General features: G+C 37.8%; 3 protein-coding genes across 4 annotated transcripts; 1 reads left to right on the plus strand and 2 right to left on the minus strand.

Annotated features, from left to right (window-relative positions):
* Positions 1-1,928: 1,928 nt before the first annotated feature.
* Positions 1,929-7,152, plus strand: LOC140890602 (PP2A regulatory subunit TAP46-like). 2 transcript variants are annotated; one of them, XM_073298509.1, is made up of 11 exons: positions 1,929-2,085; positions 3,495-3,706; positions 4,314-4,394; positions 4,496-4,618; positions 4,837-4,923; positions 5,020-5,124; positions 5,261-5,422; positions 5,868-5,903; positions 6,013-6,084; positions 6,401-6,681; positions 6,785-7,152. In XM_073298509.1, exons 2-11 carry the CDS (start codon positions 3,704-3,706, stop codon positions 7,032-7,034), a joined length of 1,200 nt encoding a protein of 399 aa, XP_073154610.1. In that variant the 5' UTR covers positions 1,929-2,085; positions 3,495-3,703; the 3' UTR covers positions 7,035-7,152. The 2 variants fall into 2 exon arrangements, with proteins under 2 accessions (XP_073154610.1, XP_073154611.1); XM_073298510.1 differs by having other exon boundaries at positions 3,495-3,694.
* A 3,468-nt stretch (positions 7,153-10,620) lies between these two features.
* On the minus strand, positions 10,621-14,792 carry LOC140889325 (uncharacterized). The gene is made up of 7 exons (XM_073297042.1): positions 14,703-14,792; positions 13,764-14,520; positions 11,202-11,266; positions 10,995-11,048; positions 10,828-10,916; positions 10,721-10,778; positions 10,621-10,644 (listed from the first exon to the last, which is right to left on the minus strand). The coding sequence occupies exons 1-7, from the start codon at positions 14,790-14,792 to the stop codon at positions 10,621-10,623; spliced, it is 1,137 nt and encodes a 378-aa protein (XP_073153143.1).
* Positions 14,793-16,616: 1,824 nt separating this feature from the next.
* LOC140889326 (uncharacterized) lies at positions 16,617-17,254 on the minus strand. The gene is made up of 2 exons (XM_073297043.1): positions 17,246-17,254; positions 16,617-17,120 (listed from the first exon to the last, which is right to left on the minus strand). The coding sequence occupies exons 1-2, from the start codon at positions 17,252-17,254 to the stop codon at positions 16,617-16,619; spliced, it is 513 nt and encodes a 170-aa protein (XP_073153144.1).
* Between the last annotated feature and the right edge of the window lie 2,671 nt (positions 17,255-19,925).

Here is a 19,925-nt window from a genome sequence, read left to right on the forward strand (position 1 = left end):
TATCCTTATATATTTTTTTAAATTTTCACCCTGCCCTTTGCCCATTTTTTGTACATAATTTAACAAATTTTTTTCTAAATTAAAATTAAAAATAGTTTAATTTTTTAATATATTTTAATATTTATAATAAATTTAAAAATATTTTTGTATATATATTACTATTTTACATTACTTTCATAATATTATACATTTTGATAATTTTGACAGTAAAAAAATCTTATAATACCAAACACATCAACATATTTAAAGTTGTTTAAAATAAGTTTACCCAAGCACTTTAACAACTTATTTTTAATATAAAACCTGACAACTTATAAATTCATAAAACAGCTTATAAGCTCATAGAACTTATAAGCTTTTTTTTATAAGTTTAGTGAAACACTCACTAAAAGCTGTTTTTAATAAAGTTTAGTTAAACATTCTAATTTCTGTTATATTTGTTTTGCATTTATATTTATATTTTGTGCACTTTGTCTAAAGATTCCAGGGCTTGCCCATTTCTCTCTTTCAGAAGAGTTTCGACTTTTCTGATCATCTCTTTTCGGCGGCGTGCTTGCTGCAGATTATGGTAAGTCGAAGCTAAATTAGAAGATTATTTGGTTTGCAGGGAATCGTGCCGCTGTTTCTTCTTCATTTTGGTTTTTATTCTTCTCTTTACTGTTTGAAGAGCTTCTATCAATCACTTATCAACTTTATGTAAGTTATGAAAACCATCTCTTTATATGCTGTTACGAGTTTACACAATTTTATTCAAAATATTTACTATGAATTAGAGTTGTTTGGTTTGAGAAAAGGAAAAGATAAAAGCACATTTAAACAACAAAACTTTTCTTAAAATTGTTGCGTTTGGTTGTAAAAGTATTTTAAACAAACACTTTATTTTTTTTAGAGCTTTACTAGATTTTTTGGAATTTTGTTTCTAAATATTTGACAATTTAAATAAAATCACTTTTAAACATTTATCATAGAGTCAAAAGTTCGTCAGTTTTTTAAACAACGCTCCGAAGCTTTCACGGTAGGGTCTCGCTGCAACAATAATAAATCTTCTTTTCTCGCCACCCGGCGCACTGAAAACAAGCCTAACTTATTTAGGGAGCGTTTGAGAGAACTTTTATAAATCAAATTTCAATTTGTGAAGGAAAAACTGAGAACTCTCCCAAAATTTTTGAATCTAAACTGACCGTTTTATTGGTGATCTTATTTATAAGTGATGGTGAGTTGAAAGTTTTAGTTGAGGAATTAATTTGTATTTAGAAACTAAAACATACATTTGAAATTAGAAATATCATTAAATATGTTAAATAATAAATAATAAATAATTTGTAAAAATGAGATTAAAGAGAAAATATTAAAGAAAATGAAGGATGAAAATTGAGTAAATACTTGATTAAAAAAAATTGAGTAAATACCATAATTTTGAAATAAAAAATAGAATAAATTAGTGGTTAAAAACAATAAATTAGAACATCAAACATTAATTATTTATTAATCTGATCTCATTATATTTTATATAAAGGTTACTATATGTAAATGTAAAACTATATTTTAAATTAAAAAAATTTGATTTACGTATATATGTCTGTGTATAATTGTTTATTAGCATGTAAGTATGTGCACGTGAAATTCAGATAATAAGTATTTTTTTCGATAAAATATATACTTTGTGAGTAGTAAATATTTTTTTTTTTTCCAACGATCTGATTTTCACTATTAAAGCTGAATAAATATAGAGGTGAAAAAAATACAAAAAAATTATAGTACACCACATTTATTATACAAAGAAATTATATTGTACCAAAATTTTCGATATTGTATTATATTGTACCAAAATTTTCGCTTGTCTGTATAGATTTTGTAAAATTTTAAACAAGTATTTTATTTTTAGCTGCATTTATATTTTGGGCACTTTAGCCCATTTATCTCTCGCTTCAACTTAAAGATTTTAGGGCTTGGCCCATTTCTCTCCCACTTCAACAGTTCCCAATCTAAGCCCTTATCTGCCGCTTGAGCCGCTCATCGCCTCTTTCAGAAGAGTTCCGACTTTTCCGATCGTCTTTTCCGGCGGCGTGGTTGCTGCAGATTGTGGTAAGTCGAAGCTAAATTAGAAGATTATTTGGTTTGAAGGGAATCGTGCCGCTGTTTCTTCTTCATTTTGGCTTTTATTCTTCCCTTATGTTATGAAAATTTCTTGACATATGATACACGATTTCGACCATCTCTTATATCTTGTTTCGAGTTCATACAATTTTATTTTAAAACATTTGCTTTAATTAATCTTATAAATCTTGTTTATAAGTAACCGTGAATTGCAAAGTTTAGTTGAGGAATTGATTTATATTTAGAAACAAAAACATACATTTTAATTTGCACGTATGAATTTTTTTGGTAGAATGGTTAGTATTTGTTTTACTCAATTGAAACAACGACCACCTCCTAAAATTTAACTGGAAAGATTTCACGCAATCTCACAAAAAGTTATGGCTTCAATCTTTCACTTCCAATGAACCAACAGATGTTAAATTTGGTAAATCTCACAATCTTTCTTTCATTGTCACCTAAGAAATGCACTAAACCAAATTGTTCTCTGCATAGAAATGAGCCAGATATGCTTCAATCTTTCACTTCCTCGCATTTGCAAAAGATTATATTGGGTCCCGCTAACTTCATTATTTTCTCATCGTTGGTTAGAAACAGTTTCAACAGTTTTTTTTTACATATAATTTCGGTACAATGCCAAGTTTGTTGTAAAAACAGTATAAATTTTTTATTGTATCGAAGTTTTGGCATACTGAAACTTGATATCGGTATCTATTTTTTCAATACCAAAAATTTTAGTAGCCCTAAATATCTAACCTATAAAAATCGGTTATTTTGGTTACCTAACCGATTTTTTTTTTTTTTTATAGTTTTTTAAGATTTCTTTAAATCAAGGCTTTTCAATATATATAACATTTCTTGGACAAGGGAACATATAAATATGAATTTTTCCCCGTTACATTTCGGCAATACCAAAATATAAAGGCAAGCACAAACAAATGGTATAATTTAGGTCTTAAAATTTTTAAATAAAAACATAATTCAATTTAAAAAAACAGTAACTTTTGAATTAACTTAACCGGATTTCCGAATTAATTCAGTTTGTTTGATTGAGCCAAAATTTTAACCACTCTTGCATGCGAAATTTTTTGAAAGGACAAACATTCCCACCCAGGTGACCTAGACAATCAACGGAAGGTCCAGGCGTGTGTCCAAGTATCCAACGATTCATGTTTATTTCCAGCACAGATATAAGCATCAATGAAACCAGAATTTGTTTTTTTGCATTTGCCTCCACCGCTCTTCGCTCAGTATCCATCTCGATTCTCGAAGATAAAATAAAACGATGACTTGCTACATAACTCCATGACTGTTTCTGAATTGTATCCTTCTTTCCGATTGTTTTGCCCACAGTTTATTGATTTGATTCTGATCGATCATTTATGTGGCTGTGTCAGCTTCTCTCCAACATTTGCTGAATCCGCCGGCAGAGCTTGAGAAAGGAAGCAGAAGTTGAAGCATCTTGTCCAATTGCCAGATTCATTCTTCATTGTACCCTATTTAATCCTTCTTTCCACCATATCTTAATTTCCAAAGTAGCTTCGTTGCTGTGCCGTTGAGATCTGGAAACAGCAGCATCTAACTCTCCAAGCAAATGGTAATTTAAATGGTCAGTTTTCTTAACCTTGTGCATGCTCTGTGTATCTGTATTTTGAAGTTTGTGGGAATTATTTTATTTGGAAGGTCACATGCGGTTCTGAATGGAATTTCTGATATGACATCTGCTGAGCATCTAATTATATTTTTTTTGGAGCTTCATGTGTAAATAGTGGGAGATTCTCGATTCAATTAGTTAGAACTGCGGAAAGTTGTTCTTTGTGTGCTGATGATGCCCTTGAATTTGGTGGGATTGGTTTATGATTTTGGCGAGTGTAATTTGATGAATATTTGGGTACTTCTGCCAAAATTTTCAATTTTCAAAGTGAACATTTCATATTTTTGGAAAAGCTAAGAGTGTGTGGGATATGGAATTAGGTGAAGACTTGTATTTGTGAGTCCACCACGCCGCGTCTCCACCCTCAGACGTTTATAAACAATTATTCCAAACATTCATGCATTACTTTTGACTGTTTATTCATGTAGAAAAACAACCACTTTAAATGTCCATTTCAATCTTGTATTAAAACCAAAGCGGATTAAGGCTTTTGGTCACATAGTCTTTACAGTGGATCAAAGACATGAGTAGCAAGACCTAATAAACTATTGTGGAATTACAGATGGAGGACAATACGTTGCCAATTCTATTCGAGCAGGCTCTAAAGATTCACCAAATCGTGTCCGATTCTTCAATCGAACAGGTTTTAGAAAGACTGTATAAGATGTGTGTTATATTCTGCTATCTTTTCCTTTGATTACAATTTCACAATTATGTTTCGTTTTCTTTGATAATAATTATCAGGAAACTGTGAGAAATGGATGTGAGCTCTTGATGAAATGCGAGGATATGATTGGAAAGTTGGGGTTATTTTCGTCTAACGAGACGAAGGATGATATCAGCACCACCAACCTCAAATATCTTCTTGTAGGTGTTGAATACTTTTTTGAACCGTCGTGAAATGCAAATTAGTCTTAAATGAGTGGTAAATGTACTGGATTTGTTTTCTGTTTTAATCTTTAAACACACTTTCTTGCAAATGTGAAAAAAAACTGAGCTGATTTTCATTTCTGTGATAATCTGATTAATTGGTCACCTCTGAAAGCTAACATTTAGAAGTATTTAACTCACGGTCTTTGATACAGGTTCCATATTATCTTGGTGAGTTAACAGAAAAAAATTCACAGGAGGACCGAATTCAGATTCTTAAAGCTTCACTAGCCAAGTTAAAGGTACTGGTTTTAGATATTGGTCACACTTTGAGGACATGTGCTTAAGGAAGTTATTGATGTTTTTGTAAATGTCGAATTTCATTTGGCCATGTCTAGGAATTTATTTCATTTTGTGAAGCTATGGAGCTAGTGACGGAGGATGAACTGGAATCATCTATGCAATCAAGGAGTAATTCCACTGCTGATCAAAGAGCTAAGAAGGTTGGCAATCCTTTCTCAGACGTGTTTCCTTGAACGTCATAGACTCATAATTCCATTTCCCTCTTTGTTACTGCGACTAGATTTATTGAACAAGTGATTGTGCTCCTTCGTATCTAATGCTTGGGAATTACTTCAGATTGCTCGGTTCAAACGCATAAAGGCGGCTGAGTCAAAATTGCTTGAAATAAAGGAACGGAAGGAACGTCGTGGGCGCTCAACTAGAGCATCTGCACTGTCTACTCCCATAGAGACGAGTGAAGAAGATTTGGAGGATGATGCTGGAGAAGAGGAAAGGGAAGTAAGTTGTGTATTGAGAATTCATTTTTATTAATGTAACAATGTCCACCATTTTATGGTCTTAATAACTTGAACAGACGTCTATGGACTGAGAATTCTTCTCTTTTTAACGCCAGCACTTTCATGTTGGCCTAAAGGCTTATTTTTTGCCGGTCATTTCTTTTTCCTCTGTGTCAGTATTATGAGGAAAAGTCATCCCCGCAATTGCCCGTTTGTTTTACCATCTGATGCTTGCTTTTCTGCACCATTTTGAAGTGTTAACTTGTTTGTTAGAACACATTTTTCCGTGATTGTTGTCAAAATTGTTGAAATCGATGCTCTAATTCTTAAAAGCATCACTTCAATGGTACTGCTCAATTCATAACCATTATTTTGGTTTGTCCCTCCTCTTCCTTCCACACCATTGCATGAATTATAATGATGATTGTTCGGTTGCATGCCTGCAGGCATGGATGACCACCATCTCCTTGGCACTATGTAAGGTTGGTATGGATGTTTCTGATCTTTGAAGATTGTCCTTTCATCCTTTGTATTTTTAGCTTCTTTCTTTTGTTTCCTTGTTACTTACTCCTGTGTCTATAATATTAACAGTCGTTTGATTTGTCTGAGATGCTTAAGAAAGAGGAAGAAATGCTCGTAGCTGTAAGGGAGAAACAATCCAAGGTATTAGTCGGTAATACATATTTTTTTCTATCTTGTTTATGCAGCATTTTGGGAATACGTTCTTTTTGAAATTATTATATGCCACGGGCTGGCACCATTTCCTTTGCTTCCCTTCACATTCTCTTAAATTTGAGTATTGTATAGGACTATATGTGTTTTCCCCTGCCTTCTGTTGTCAAGTTCATGGTTGCTTCGATTCCTACATTTAATTGTTTTCTGCATGGACCTGAATCTTCTACTTCGTGTTTATTTCATATACCACGCTCAACTTTCGCAATATGTCAATTTGTACGAATTCATACAACGCCTTTTGTAGGAAGGGGACGACGACTATTTACAATCTACTCTTAATGAGCGCACCCACAAAGCTGAAGCTTGGCATCGTGATGCTTCGGCAAGAGCTCGATATACTAAACCTGCAACTCCTATTACATGTGCAACTTTTGCTCAAGATGTTTTAGAAGGTCGAGCAAAGGTGTCACAGTTTCACGAGCACAAGCACCAACCAATGATATTCGGACCAGCTAGTCTTGTTTCCAAAAAACCAACAAGCGAGAGAGAAAGAATCGCAGCCCAAGTTTTCCAACCTCATCACAGGTATGCTGCTTCTAGTCTTAATAACACAAAAATCATTTGACTCTTCACTTCGAACACGTGCTTGAGGAAAAAGAAAAGAAATAAGAATGGTTCGCATTTACAGAATGCCAACCATGAGTATCGAAGAAGCTGGGTTGAAGGAGATGAATATTATGAACAAATGGCAAGAGAAGAATGCAAAGCTCATGGAAGAAGCGAACTCGTCATGGTATAAGGACAATCGTCAGTCAAAGCCAGGCGAGGATGATGAGGAAGATGATGATGCGGCACAAGAGAAGGCAAGGGCGTGGGACGACTGGAAAGATGACAACCCTCGTGGTGCAGGCAATAAGAAGCTCACACCCTGTGGCTAAGGTTGAAGATATTGTTGAAATTTCAATTCTAATAAAGTAGAATTTACACAAATAAAATTAGGGGATAATAACTTCGATTTTCTGTGTCTGCCTAATGATTCAGTTCCAGTTTTGTTGTGCTGCCGCTATAAATTCTCAAAATGCGACGTTTTTAAATATAGGCTAACAAAATCCCCGTTTGCATTTTCTAAAATCTATTGGATTCTAAAACCTGATTCATTTTTAAATTATAGAAATCTCAAAGTCATTCAACAAATAGTGACACAAAGTCAGACCAAATTATTCTTGGATACCAGTTTTTGTTGAGAAAAATTTCAGTAATTTAATCGAGTTTTGAGTTGAATCTATAGAAATCTAAAGTCAATACTTATTTTATCGGTTTAAATATTCAAACACAAATTCTAAGTCTTCACTCACAATGAATCCAGTTGTTATGGAGTGATTCTAATGCAAAATTGCAGATTATAATTTTATATTATCGTTGAATATTTTGAACATGAATGTGTCATAATTTATAAAATGTACATAAAATAATAATGATTCGAAACTTGTAATAATTTTAAGCAGTGATTAATAAATACTAAAACCCTCCTCTTTCTTTTTTTTTTTTTTTTTTTTTTTTTTTTTTTTTTTGGTGACAACCTAACATGAAAATGAATAAATGATATATGTTTTCAGACAATAAATATTATTAGAAATAAATTAATTAATCGGATAAATTTAAAGATAATTACTACAAATTAAAATAAGAGAAATATTCCCGATAAGCCAATGGAGAAGTTGTTCGACGCCTCCTTTCCTTTTCCGGCGGCTGAAGCGACTTCTCCCAAGCCCTAGAATTTTGTCTTTTTTTTTTTTGTCGTTTTCGACGCCGTTTCCCCTACCTCAAAGATGTCGATTTCGATATACCCACAATTGTATACGTACTTGAAGCAACCAGGCAATTGGGTTTTCCTTTTGCAGGAACAGAAAAGAAAAGGGGATTACGAAATAAGAATTTGCTTATTTTTTGTTGGGTTGGATTTGTATGATGGTGCTGTATCCCAATGTGCTCCACTACGCCTGCATTGCGAAGGGCACTTGGCGGAGTTCAATTCCAGGGACGAGAACCTAGCTGCTCTTGCCTCGAAAAGACGCCGGCTTTTCATTCCACCTTCTCCCACACCTACTCTTTCTTGATCGAGGACCCTTTTGTTTATTTCGCGATTTTCGATGTGAAATTCAGAAGGCTTGGCATTTTTGAAGACGTTTTTAACAGCGATTCGGGGAAAAGGAGGTTGGAGCATTTGAGCTCACATTGTTTTCAGGGTGAATTTAACCCTGTTTTCCGTCAACTTCTAGTCCTGCTCTCGGCTCAGAAATGGAGGTCTTCGGGTCTTCCAGGGGGCTGAGATTGAATGAACCCAAACGGGAAGTTGCGGTCTGGATCCGGTTCGACGGGAAGCCATAATTCGGATGCTGCCATGAGGTTGAAGATGATCAAGAAAAGGTGGTTCGGAGAATTCAAGGAAAAGCCATAATTTTTGCATTCATCTTGCTCTTTTCTTTTCTTCTACAAAAAGAGAGTTCATGTCATTTTGGTTATTAAAAACTTGTGATTTATTGTGCTATTATCACAAGTTCGCTGTTGTTGTATCTTGGGAGAAGTTTGTCAAATTCCGTCGGCATCAAGAACGGGGCAAAATCTTTTTAAGGATATCGTGTTCAACACAAGAATGAACAAGTTTTAATTTTTTTTTTTCTGGTTTTGTTATGTTCAAAATGTTCCCAACACCACACAAATATATCTACAAGGTTAAGAAGTTTTTCATCGAATTTTTGATAATTGAAAATGGCTAAAACTTCAACAACAAATGTTTCTGCGACGCATGGGGAAAAATCGAAAAAATTCAGTGGCACAGATTTCAAGCGATGTCAACAAAAGATGCTATTATATCTCACAACCTTAAGTTTGGCTAGCTTCCTTAAGGAAGACCCTTCAAGCATTTCTAAAGACGAGATAGATCCTCGTAGGAGAGTAGTGTTTGATGCATGGAACCAAAGTGACTTCCTTTGCAAAAACTAAATCCTCAATAGACTGGACAATGCGTTGTACAATGTGTATTGTCATGTCAAAACAACAAAGGAACTTTGGGAAACACTTGAAAAGAAATACAAGGCGGAAGATGCCGGTCTGAAAAAGTTTATTGTGGGACGATTTCTAGATTTCAAGATGGTAGACTTCAAATCCGTAGCGAGTCAAGTGCAGGAAATGCAAGTACTACTGCACGAAATTCATTCGGAGGGGATGAGTCTAAGTGATTCCTTCCAAGTTGCTGCGCTAATTGAGAAACTACCTCCGTTGTGGAAGGGCTTCAAAAACTATCTGAAGCACAAGCGAAAGGAGATCGGTCTGGAAGATTTAATTGTGAGATTAAGGATCGAAGAAGACAATCGAAACACCGAAAAAAAACAACAAGTTAGCAGCAAAAGTGAATATCATGGAGACAAGTAATAATAAAGGGAAGAAGAGGAAGTTCGTGGCTGGGAAAGAAAAAATATCAATCAAACCCGAAGAAAAATTTTCAAGAAAATTGCTATAATTGCAGAAAACCAAATCATAAAGCAAAGGATTGCAGGCATCCAAAGAAAGGAAAACAACAAGCCAATGTGGCTCAAGCAAGGTCAGTACCATTTGACTTATCTGATTTGGATTTAACCGCAATTGTGTTTGAAACAAATATGGAACCCCAATGAGTGGTGGGTTGATACGGGTGCTACCCGCTACATATGCTCCGATAAGGAGATGTTTTCCACATACACTCCAACTTCTGGGAGAAAACTATTTATGGAAAACTCTGCCACATCGGACATTGTGGGGGTTGGAAAAGTCGTCTTGAAGATGACATCTGGAATGAAGGTGACTCTCGCTGAAGTGCTACACGTTCTTGAAATAAGAAAGAATCTGGTATCGGGGTCAGCACTTGTAAAACATGGTTTTAGGCTGATATTTGAATCAAACAAGTTTGTACTGACCAAGAATGATCATTTTGTTGGGAAGGGGTATCTCGATGAGAACCTCTTCAAGTTGAATGTAATTGCGGTTCACCGCAACTTTGATGTCAATAAAGATAAATATTCTATTTATTTGCTTGAGTGTTCTGATTTATGGCATGTTCGTTTAGGTCACGTAAATTTTAATACTCTGTGACGTTAATGAATTTGGAATTATTGTCAAAGTACAAAATTGATCCAACACATAAATGCAAAATATGTGTTGAAGCAAAAATGACCAAGCCGCCATTTCATTCATTCGAAAGATGTACAACTCCTTTACAATTAATTCACACAGCCTTATGTGATTTAAAATTTGTACAAACAAGAGGAGGCAAAAAGTATTTTGTGACATTTATTGATGATTGCACAAGATACTGTTATGTATATCTTTTAAGAATTAAAGATGAAGTACTCGATGCGTTCAAAAATTACAGAACTAAAGTTGAAAATCAACTTGGTAAGCAAATAAAAGGTATTCGGAGTGATAGAGGAGGAGAATATGGAGATCCATTTGATGATTTTTGCTCATCCTTGGGTATTATACATCAAACTACTGCTCCATATTCGCCTCAATCTAATGGGATTGCCGAAAGAAAAAAATCAAAATCTGAAAGAAATGATGAACGCCATGTTGATAAGTTTGAGCTTACCTGAAAACTTGTGGGGGGAAGCAATATTGTCGGCCAATCACATACTGAACAAGATACCCTACAAAAAAATGATAAACCACCATATGAATTGTGGAAAGGCCACAAACCTTCCTACAAATACATCAAAGTATGGGGGTGCATGGCAAGGTTGAATACCAAAGCCAAAGCAAGTGAGAATAAGACCAAAGACGGTCGACTGCATATTCATTAGATATGCACTTAATAGTAGTGCCTATAGATTTATAGTGCACAAATCTGAAATTTCTGAAATGACCAATGAGATGACTATTGAATCCAGAAATGCAGTATTCTTTGAAAGCATATTTTCCTGCAAAAAGAGGGAATATGCCACAAATAGTCAAAGAACAAAAGAATTGACAAATGAAGATTCTTCTCAAGGAGATGAACCGAATACTAATAGAGGTCTAATTGAATTGGCAAGTAAACAAATTTCTCAAGAAGAATTTCCTAGTCAACTGACAGACGATTCTGAAAAGAATGATCCTATTTCTAGTAAAAGAACTAGAAAAATGGTGAATGAAGGTTCTGCACATAAGAATGAACCTCGACGAAGTAAAAGTGAAACGACCCTAACCCTCTAAAAAAATAATAAAAAAGGAATTTGCGGAAATTTTTTAAAAAATTTGACATGACTTATTTTAAAATATTATAAGCCTAACTGACACACTCAGCATTTCAATTCAAAATAAAATAAACTCATCATAAAAAAAAATCCAAATACGATAATCACAAGCACACGCAGATTAAAAATAGCGGATACTGAAAGTACTATTATGCCCTTAACTTCAAAATGAGAGGTTCAAGAAATTAATGAGAATATGACGCAACATATGCATGGCTGAGTTAAATGTAATCAAAGTAAATGTATAAAAATGGTTCTGAACATAAACATATGAATAATGAACTTAGATCCTTGAATTGTGACTCTGTGATTTCGATCATGATCATGGCTGCAGTGCACTATGCCGCAAGGAAGTCAGGATATCTCCGAACTCGTCTTGCCCTGTGGGTGGTAAGGGAAGCTAAGATTTCTCTCGACTCGTCCAAACCCATAAATTTGTTAAGGAAAGCTAAGACGTCTCCTCACTCGTCCAAACACATGAATATTTTGGTAAGGAAAGCTAAGACGTCTCTTAACTCGTCCAAACACGTGATAAATGTAGTCACAATCATCTCACCTCGTTCATAAAATATTTTCTTTCCTTTATGAATATGAGACTTAGCATGCATATGTAAGTATGACGGACATGTAAATATTTGAATGGTAATCATGCAAATGACTTACACATGAATGATCGGGATGGTGATTTAGGAACTAGGCCAAAGGATGAAAAATTTAACCCAATAATTTCACTTACAACAAATTTGAGCGGTTTACCCGTAAAATCAATATCTTGCTCGTTTCTAATCCAAAAAGGATTCCGCTTGAAACCACGACTCCACGACACTTATAACTAGGTAGGGAGATCATCATCGGGATTTATTTCCTAAGCGTTCATTTTTCAAAAAAACGGTTTTCAGGCAGCAGCCCTTTAGCTTAAAAATAAATTCTGCACCTTATAAAATTAAAAGTCTAAAACACGACACAATCTTAACCGAATTGATTCCCGCTTGAACCGACCTAACCCCAACCTTGAAAACACTTTCCAGTCCCGAGCCCACCATGAAATTTCACTTTCAACCCTGCCTTAATCACATCTCTCCGTACAGCCCCAACACCCATAAAAATTCTGCTCAAGTTTAGAACCTCAAACTCAACCAAATCTTAGCCATAAGTCTTCCAATCTTCCAAGCCTCGAATCCTAGGACCAAGACCAATGTCCAACCTCAAAACCAACCCTTACAACTCAACTTGAATTACCTTCAAAATTAGCTCAATGACAGCACCTAACCCCTTAGAAAAACCGACCCTTACCTCTCGAATCCCGAATGTCTCCTAAAAACCAAAGCCAAGCACAAATCCAAGCCTTCCTAAAAGCTACCACGTGAACTACATATCAACCGTGGCAGCTCCTCAATCACCATCCAAATCATCATGCAACACACAAGAATTCGAACCGCATGCCAAGAAAATTTTTAAAACAAAAAAAAATCGAACTACTTGATAGGCATCATTTCTGAAAATTTCTTAAATGCAGCAAGGCATTGATGACAACACAAAACCAATGCAAAACATTAATCTATCCATTTAAACAACATGATCGATCCAAAATAGCAAGAAAACTCTGAAAATTTTCGAAGGAAAAGAAAACAGGGCAAGTATATGTGTATATATATTTTGAAAATGGTGAGAATGCAACAATCAAGATAACTAATCTATAAGGGGGAGCAAGGAAGCCATATCCTTGCCTAAGCTACAAAAAAAAAACAGAAAGGCAAGAGCTCGAGTGAAGCTGGGTCGAGCAGAGGCTGGAACGAGCTTGGACAGAGGGCGAACAGCTACGTCTCGCCGTGCTGCAGCTGAGCCGGAGAGAATGAAGCTGCTACGGTGAAGGTCTTGAAGAAGAAATGGAGATGTCGCTCGTTTCTTGAAGAACAGGGAGAAAATCGGCTTCTTGTGTGTGTGTGTGTGTGTGTGTGCGAGAGTGTGAGTGTGTGTTGAGGGTGTAAGGTGTTGGAGGCTAGGGTTTATTTTTTAGTCCAAGTGTAATAGTGTAGGTACAACTCTAGAAAAATGAGAGTGTTAAGAATTTCATGAAAAAGTGCTACACCATAATAACAATTAAGACTACAAATTAAGCCGCACTACAAAAAACAAGCTTAAAAATCCTAACTTGAAATATTAAATTTGATTTTTACTAGCCCGGGAATTAAAATGCTATTTTTCGCAAAAGTTAAAAATAGTAAATTCTAATGCGTGGGAAAAAGAATATAATATTTAGCCAATTAACACAGAAAATTAAAATAATTAAAATCATAAATATTAAGGACTGATTTAGGCATGAAAATTAAATTAAGAAATTTTGGCGTCACAATTCCTCCCTCCCTAATATGGAATTTCGTCCTCGAAATTAAAACTTACCAAAAAGCCCTGGGTAACGAGTCCTAATATCCGCCTCTGCTTCCCAAGTGGCCTCTTCCTCTGAATGGTTCTGCCATCTCACTTTGATCATAGGAATCGACTTGTTACGGAGTCTCCTCTCCTGTCGATCCAAAATCTGGATGGGCCTCTCCTCATACGTCATGTGAGGAGATAACCGAAGAGTTTCCATGCTAACAACATGGGACGGATTCGAGATGTACTTCCTCAGCATCGATACATGGAAGACGTTATGAACTTCATCAAGGTTAGGAGGCAAGGCCACCCTATAAGCCAATGCCCCTACTCTGTCCAATATCTCGAAGGGTCCTATGAACCTCGGTGCTAATTTCCCTTTCTTCCCAAATCTCATTACACCCTTCATAGGAGCTACTCGGACAAACACATGACCTCCCACCGAGAACTCCAAGTCTCTCCTCCTATGGTCAGCGTAACTCTTCTGTCTGCTCTGTGCAGTCCTCATCCTGTCACGAATCTTGGCTACAACCTCGACAGTCTGCTGAACAATCTCGGGTCCCAACTCTGATCTCTCACCAATCTCGGTCCATAAGACCGGTGATCTACACGGTCTCCCATAGAGTGCCTCGTAAGGCGCCATACCAATGGTGGCCTGATAGCTGTTGTTATAAGAAAATTCCACCAACGGTAACCTCGACTTCCAACTATCATGGAAGTCAATAACACATGCTCTCAGAAGATCCTTTAGAATCTGAATCACCCTCTCGAACTGTCCATCCGTCTGGGGTGAAAGGCAGTGCTAAACAAAAGCTTCGTCCCCAAAGCTGAGTGGAGACTCTTCCAAAAATACGAAGTAAACCGTGGATCTCTATCAGACACTATGGAAACAGGGATACCATGTAGTCTGACTATCTCCCGGATATACAACTCCGCATACTGAGTTATAGAGAAATTCGTTCTTACTGGCAAAAAGTGCGACGACTTACGGTCGACGATAACCCAAATAGCATTCGAACCTCTCACTATCCTCGGCAAGCCAACAACGAAATCCATGTTAATATTCTCCCATTTTCACTCGGGAATATGGAGTGACTTAAGCAATCCTGCAGGTCTCTGCTGTTCTGCTTTGACCTGCTGGCATGTCAGACACTCTGACACAAATCGGCCGATATCGCGCTTCATGCCCGACCACCAATACAACTGCTGGAGGTCTCGATACATCTTTTTACTGCCTGGGTGGATAGAGTACGGTGATGTATGCGCCTCTGCCATGATAGTAACTCGCAGAGAATCACCTACGGGCACCCAAAGTCGGTCTCTGAACCTTACAATCCCGTCTACTACTGAATACAAATCACTGCCTCTCTCGTCAGCTCTCTGTCTCCACTTACTCAACTTATCATCATCTGCTTGAGCAACTCTGATACGATCAAACAACGTAGTCTGCATTGACAAGGCTGACAATCTAGGGGCTCTACCCTCTTCATAGAACTCTAGTCCATATATATGAATCTCATCCTGCAAAGGTCTAGACACCGTCAAAGAGGCAATCACTGCTGTCTTTCTGCTCAATGCATCTGCGACGACATTAGCCTTACCCGGATGGTAACTAATGTCGCAGTCATAGTCTTTCAACAACTCTAACCATCTCCGTTGCCTCATGTTCAACTCCTTCTGGGTGAAGAAGTATTTGAGGCTTTTATGGTCGGTGAATATCTTACACTTCTCTCCATAGAGATAGTGCCTCCAAATCTTGAGAGCGAAGACCACTGCTGCTAACTCCAAATCATGAGTAGGGTAGTTCTTCTCATGCTCCTTCAACTGCCTAGAAGCATAAGCAATAACCCTATCTTGCTGCATAAGCACTGCCCCAAGTCCCAACTTGGAAGCATCAGTGTAAACCACAAAATATCCCTCTCCTGATGGCATAGCTAACACTGGTGCTGTCGTAAGAGCTTCCTTCAACACATCAAAGCTCTTTTGATACTCCGGCTTCCAAATAAACTTGGCATTCTTCTTGGTCAATGTTGTCAAGGGCACATCAATTGATGAAAATCCCTTGATAAACTTCCTATAGTAACCGGCCAATCCGAGAAAGCTGCGAATCTCCGATGCATTTCTAGGTATAGACCACTCCTTCACTGCTTGAACCTTGGAAGTATCTACTTCCACTCCATTCTTGGAAATAATATGACCCAAGAATGCTACTCTCTCCAACCAAAACTCGCATTTGTCAAACTTGTCAAACAAATTTCACTCTCGGAGTACCTCAGGAACTGTCTTCAAATGTTGCGAATGCTCCTCTCTATCATTCGAGTAAATGAGGATATCATCTATGAAGACAATAAAAAACTGGTCCAAGTACGGCTGAAACACGCGGTTCATAAGATCCATGAAGACCGCGGGCGCGTTCGTCATTCTGAACGGCATCACAAGGAACTCGTAGTGGTCATAACGAGTCCTAAACGCTGTCTTGAACACATTTGATTCCTTCACCTTCAATTGGTGGTAACCGAAACGAAGATCAATCTTAAAAAATACAGAGGCTCCTTGCAACTGATCAAAGAGATCCTCAATTCTAGGAAGCGGGTACTTGTTCTTTACCGTTACTCCATTCAGCCCTCGGTAATCAATGCACAACCTTAGGCTTCCGTCCTTATTTTTCACAAAGAGGACTGGTGCTCCCCACGGAGAGAAACTAGGGTGTATGAATCCCTTATCAAGCAACTCTTGAATCTGCTCTTTCAGTTCTTTCATTTCCGTAGGGGCCAATCTATACGGCGCCTTAGAGATTGGCACAGTATCCAGTATCAAGTCAATAGAGAAATAAACCTCTCTATCAGGCGGAATACCTATCACATCGCCTGGAAACACATCCTAAAAATCTCTGACAACGTCCATATCTGAAATATCTGGACGTGGTGGCAACTCTGTCAAAGATATACTGGCTAAAAATGCCTCACCTCCATCATGCACCAACTGCTTAGCTTGCATGAAAGATATAATCTGAGTCCTCCTCGAATCCCTAGTAGACTCAAACCAAAACGGTTCTTCTCCTTCCGGTCTGACCATCACTGATCTCTGCTGGAAGTCAATCACCACAACATTCTTCGTCATCCAGCCCATCCCAAGAATCATGTCAAACTCAGGCATGGGCAACACTATCAGATCTGCACTCACTGATTGCCCTTGAAACAAGAGCTCAAGATTCTTCACTATACTCCTCGTGGACAGTTCTTCATCTAATGGGATGGTCACTGTGAATCCACCAAACAGCTCTTCACACTCAATACCCCGCTTGCGGGTAAAAGCCTCCGAAATAAAAGAATGTGTAGCCCCTGAGTCTAACGAGGCTCTAGTGGCCACACCGGAATATTCTACCTGCATTAAAGGTGATTACAACCACGAAAAGATTGGAAACAAACAAGAGTAGTTCTACTTAGGTTCATTCTAATTCATCAAATTCCCAAATTCAGAATTAATCATGCTAACACACCACAACTAACACGAAGCATGGTACCTAATAAGTTTGCATTCCCAATAAGAAAAGATCATAATCAAAAATTGCATCTACAAGTCAATTAAATCACCCTTAATCAAAAGATCTAAATATTACTTGTGATGAGCGTGGTATCAGGATCGGCCTCCTTGGCCTACATCACGTAGACTCTCCCCTGAGTCGTCATCATGCGCAATGGGCAACCTAAAACCACGTACCCCAGTTTCTTGCACTAATAAAAGACACCGGTACCTGCCAGACACTACCCATAATGGGCACGCTTACAAATCGGGCAATAAGGCTTCTCCCCAGTCTTGGGAGGAGCGGGTCCCTGGGCCTGATGTCTCTGGGCATGCTGTCCCTGGGGTCTCGGGGCCTGCTGCCCCTGAGGTCTGAAGGGTCCCTGCTGTCTCTGTGGCCCAGTAAATGGCCTCTTGCCCTGCTGCTACTGGTGACCCTAATGAGTGAAGATCCTCTTGCTATGAACCTCAGCACTGATGTCTTTCAAGGACAGCTCGGACCGTAATGCCTTCCTGATAGCGGCTGCTTAGTTCACAGGCTCAGCCATCATCACATCCCTACGAATAGTAGGCCTCAGACAAGCAACAAAATGCTGCAACTTCTCCGCCTTATCATTCCCTATCAATGGCACAAAATGGCAGCCTCTCTCGAATTTGCGCACAAACTCGGATACAGACAGATCTCCCTGCCGGAGACTCAGGAACTCTTTTTTCAACTGCGCTCTCACCTCAGCTGTATAGTACTTCTCATAGAAGAGTGTCTTGAATGCTTCGCAAGTCAGGGTGGTAACATCAACAGTCTTCTCCACACCCTCAAACCACAAGGCGGCGTCATCCTTGAGTAGGAACGTCATACAGTAAACTCGGTCTCCATCTCCCAACTCCATATAGCAGAAAATCGCTTCGAGCGAGCGAATCCAGCCCTCCGCTACCATCGGATCCATAGTGCCAGGAAAGTCCTTAGGATCCATCTTCCTGAACTGCTCATAGATCGCACTAGGTCTAGCCCTCGGGGCCTCGGCATGCTGCTCTAAGATACGAGCCAAGCCAGCTAGAACCTGAGCACCAACATCAACTGGTGGAGGGGGCGGAGGAGGTGGCGGCGGCGGTGGAGGTGGTGGAGCTGCATGGGGATCACGACGAGGTGCTATCTGTGCGCAAGTTCAAATTCCAAAATTTAAATTTCATGCCTTAAGGAAAAGATTTTATCTAAACTTAAACATGCTCAAATAATTTAGGAAAACTAATGTTACTAATCTGAACAAATGACAATAAATGAAACATAAATCTTACAGACTTTCAGGTGAGATCCCTTGAGTTTCGGCAACCGGTAGTAGGCACAGCCCAAACCAAGAACCTGGCTCTGATACCAACTGAAACGACCCTAACCCTCTAAAAAAAATAATAAAAAAGGAATTTGCGGAAATTTTTTTAAAAAATTTGACATGAGTTATTTTAAAATATTATAAGCCTAACTGACACACTCAGCATTTCAATTCAAAATAAAATAAACTCATCATAAAAAAAATCCAAATACGATAATCACGAGCACACGCAGATTAAAAATAGTGGATACTGAAAGTACTATTATGCCCTTAACTTCAAAATGAGAGGTTCAAGAAATTAATGAGAATATGACGCAACATATGCATGGCTAAGTCGAATGTAATCAAAGTAAATGTATAAAAATGGTTCTGAACATAAACATATGAATAATGAACTTAGATCCTTGAATTGTGACTCTGTGATTTCGATCATGATCATGGCTGTAGTGCACTATGCCGCAAGGAAGTCAGGATATCTCCCAACTCGTCATGCCCTGTGGGTGGTAAGGAAAGCTAAGATTTCTCTCGACTCGTCCAAACCCATAAATTTGGTAAGGGAAGCTAAGACGTCTCCTAACTCATCCAAACACATGAATATTTTGGTAAGGGAAGCTAAGACGTCTCTTAACTCGTCCAAACACGTGATAAATGTAGTCACAATCATCTCACCTCGTTCATAAAATATTTTCTTTCCTTCATGAATATGAGACTTAGCATGCATATGTAAGTATGACGGACATGTAAATATTTGAACGGTAATCATGCAAATGACTCACACATGAATGATCGAGATGGTGATTTAGGAACTAGACCAAAGGATGAAAGATTTAACCCAATAATTGCACTTACAACAAATTTGAGTGGTTTATCCGTAAAATCAATATCTTGCTCATTTCTAATCCAAAAAGGATTCCGCTTGAAATCACGACTCCACGACACTTAGAACTAGGTAGAGAGATCATCCTCGGGATTTATTTCCTAAGCGTTCATTTTTCAAAAGAACGGTTTCCGGGCAGCAGCCCTTTAGCTTAAAAATAAATTCTGCACCGTATAAAATTAAAAGTCTAAAACACGACCCAAGCTTAACCGAATTGATTCCCGCTTGAACCGACCTAACCCCAACCTTGAAAACACTTTCCAGTCCCGAGCCCACCAAGAAATTTCACTTTCAACCCTGCCTTAATTACATCTCTCCGGACAGCCCCAACACCCATAAAAATTCTGCTCAAGTTTAGAACCTCAAAATCAACCAAATCTTAGCCATAAGTCTTCCAATCTTCCAAGCCTCGAATCCTAGGACCAAGACCAATGTCCAACCTCACAACCAGCCCTTACAACTCAA

Source organism: Henckelia pumila, chromosome 3, assembly GCF_033568475.1.
Source record: "Henckelia pumila isolate YLH828 chromosome 3, ASM3356847v2, whole genome shotgun sequence".
NCBI lineage: Eukaryota > Viridiplantae > Streptophyta > Magnoliopsida > Lamiales > Gesneriaceae > Henckelia > Henckelia pumila.